This window comes from Anoplophora glabripennis, unplaced genomic scaffold, assembly GCF_000390285.2.
Source record: "Anoplophora glabripennis isolate ALB-LARVAE unplaced genomic scaffold, Agla_2.0 scaffold1092, whole genome shotgun sequence".
Taxonomy (NCBI): domain Eukaryota; kingdom Metazoa; phylum Arthropoda; class Insecta; order Coleoptera; family Cerambycidae; genus Anoplophora; species Anoplophora glabripennis.
In genome coordinates, this window is record NW_019417213.1 from 85,492 (window position 1) to 88,409 (window position 2,918).

A 2,918-nucleotide genomic window follows, 5' to 3' on the forward strand; every position below is an offset into this window, starting at 1 on the left:
CGTGAAATTAACAATACCCCGAGCATCTTAGAAAATGTCTTTAATTCTTTGAGGAACAGGTGTGAAAAGTGCTTGGAACAAGGAGGGGGACACTTTCAGCAGCTGCTTTAATTTATTGTTATAACAAGGAGGGGGACACTTTCCGCAGCTCCTTTAATTGTTTGTTATTGTTATCACGATTATTCTTTAAAATAAAGTTATATAGTCATTAACGTTATTGAAACTGACAGTTGCTATACAGCTCGTTGAGAAATGAGGTTAAGTTGGTCGCTATAAGCTACTCCCTACGTCCAATGTGTCACAGCCAACTTCGACCACGTTTTTATTTGAACGCTCGTTATTTACGTCATAGGAAATGCGAGAGTTGCAAAGGAAAAAGGACAACTACGTGAAGCTGCAGGAATTCTTCTCCGTCAGGGGGCAGAAGCGCGTGATGAAGGACCTGGAGGAGAAGGAGATGAAGAAGAGGGTGCAGAACAAGCAGAACATGGAGATAAAGCTGGAGAAGTACCTCCAGATAATGATCGCCATAAAGGTAAGCGGGACGATACGCGAAACCAACACCACGTGTTAATTAAAACCACCCGCCGCAGGAATTTACGGGTCAGGATCTGATCCAGACGATCGCGCACGACTTCCTGGTGCAGGAGGAGGAGAACTTCGCGCTCTTCAAGTACATCAACCACATGAACAAGGAGATGGAGGACATGAGCGACAATCTCGGCCACTTGCAGGTCGAAATAGGTGGGGCACTATTTAATTCCGTTACGAACGTATACATTTCCCTTTCTAGAGGAGCAGCAGATGTTGCACGATGCGTGGCGCAGTCAGCAGGACGTGAAGCTGGAGGGGGTGAAGAGACAGTACGACGAGGCTAAGCAGGAGGCGGACGATAAGAACGACGAGTTGAACAAGGTGGAGCAGAAGCTGGCCGTCATTATGAAGGGCATCGGACAGCTGTTCAAGCTCTTCAGGTGCAGCAACGATCCTCTGATTAAGCTTTTGGGTAAATTGACAATGTTCTATAAATTAAGAAAAAAATAAGGAACCTTAATGTATTGCGTTTTCAGGCAACAACGGGACGATCAACTATTACAACGTCTTGCTGTACTTGCAGATACTGGAACAGAACATCCAGAAGGCCTTGGTCACCGTCTACCACAAGGAGATGGGACTCGTAAGTTTTAAATTTTTAAATACGGTACAAATCAAATTACGCAACATCCGCTCGATAACAAAAGCAACAGTACGCTAACTAGTATGTACACATACAGTCATTCAGGCCGAGTATGTATCCCATTTACGTTAAAATGTTATGTTAGAAATAACGTTTGTAAATAACATGCCGTAATAACATAAGTATCTGTCAAACAGACATGATATTTAATTGTATTGAAATGAAACGGAACACGGCCGCTATTTTATGTTGTACGTACCCGTTATTTACGAGTTTGCGCTCTACGTTGTAGGTATTTGTTTCATGTTTCATAACAACAGACTACGTAGGTACCGGCAGAACGAAACCACAGCATAAGTATCAACCAGCAGTTTATCTCTCATGGGCGGGAAATTTCTCCGTAGCTGTTCGCGCAGCCGCCATTTCGGAATAGAAACTGTCAAACAGAGGCAGCGTCGGGGAGATTGTTCTGGATTATGCATTTCGTTTTCGGCTGGCGTGTGATTTTTACAGTGTCGTAGAGTGTGCGTTTATTTTGTATTTAGAATTTAGACCTCAACTCATTTCCATTAAATCATGGATATAAAAGAGAAGAAAGCAGGGACCGTATGTTCTGCCAAAAATTGCAGAAATAAACAATATGGAACGAAGAAAAGATTTTTTCGGTTTCCATCTGATCCCGTAAGGTATGTATACCAATATTAATAATGTTACATTAATTTGTATTATACATATTAATATATCTTAAGGTAGGTTTATAAAGGATGTTTCATTCCCATTATCTACTATGCTTATGTTTATGACGGTAAAATATGCATTTATAATTCATATGTGTAATGTTTTTGTTATAACAAATAATATGTAAAAATACATTGAATGCCTATTTTCGTAACATACATGTATTTTGCCTCTATGATAGATAGTAGATAGGTACATTGGCAAACTTGTATGTTTCACAACTTGTCATCGATAACAGTAGGTGTAAAATTATAAGTAGAATTACTAGAATTCCTAACGTCTAACCTAAATCATCTATTGCCCATTACTATTTGAATATGTTCTGTCCAAGTTTAGTAATTAGTTGTTTTATTTTTCAGGGCAAGAACATGGGCTATAGCTAGTAATAGAGAAGATTTATTACATAAAGTAGATAGTCTTCACAGGGGCTATAGACTCTGCAGTGATCATTTTGAAGATCATATGTTTACAAACCATCTTCAATATCATTTGAAACCCAATGTAGTGCCTACCATTTTTCCACTATTAGAGTCATCTTCCAAGCAAAAGGACCATACTTACAGTCTTCCAAGTCGAATGGTTACGGAGAACATTGACAAAAGTGCCCTTGCTGCTTGTACGTCAAGAATAAATGTTTTGCAAGATATTGTGTTGACTCCTGCCAACACTGCTACTGTTAAAGATTTAGGCGAGATAATATTACTTGTATTTTTTTTACAAACTACAAATATTTGATATTACAAGTTGTATAAAAAAAATGGAATTTAGGTGATATTAGGTGTCACATTTTATTTTCTTTCTAAACAGGGTGTTTCCTAGTAAATACAAAACATAACGATACAGTTTTATTCTTTAAATAAAGTCACTTTCCAGTGAACAGGCTAAGGGGTTTTAAATGTTGTAATAATGTTAATTGATAAATATCAAGTTCCGTAATTAATCAGTGGCACACATAAAGATAATTTGTATAATTTAACAAAAAATTTAGTGCAGACCTGCATAA

At 38.2% G+C, this 2,918-nt stretch overlaps 1 protein-coding gene across 1 annotated transcript in view; it reads left to right on the forward strand.

Moving 5' to 3' along the window:
- LOC108912546 (coiled-coil domain-containing protein 63) overlaps positions 1-2,298 on the forward strand; it is a 17,157-nt gene extending 14,859 nt beyond the window's left edge. The window contains exons 8-12 of the mRNA XM_023456045.1: positions 353-535; positions 594-744; positions 794-1,006; positions 1,071-1,177; positions 2,275-2,298. Of these exons, the coding sequence (XP_023311813.1) occupies positions 353-535; positions 594-744; positions 794-1,006; positions 1,071-1,177; positions 2,275-2,298 (678 nt within the window). The remainder of the gene's footprint in view (positions 1-352; positions 536-593; positions 745-793; positions 1,007-1,070; positions 1,178-2,274) is intronic.
- The last annotated feature ends 620 nt before the right edge of the window (positions 2,299-2,918 follow it).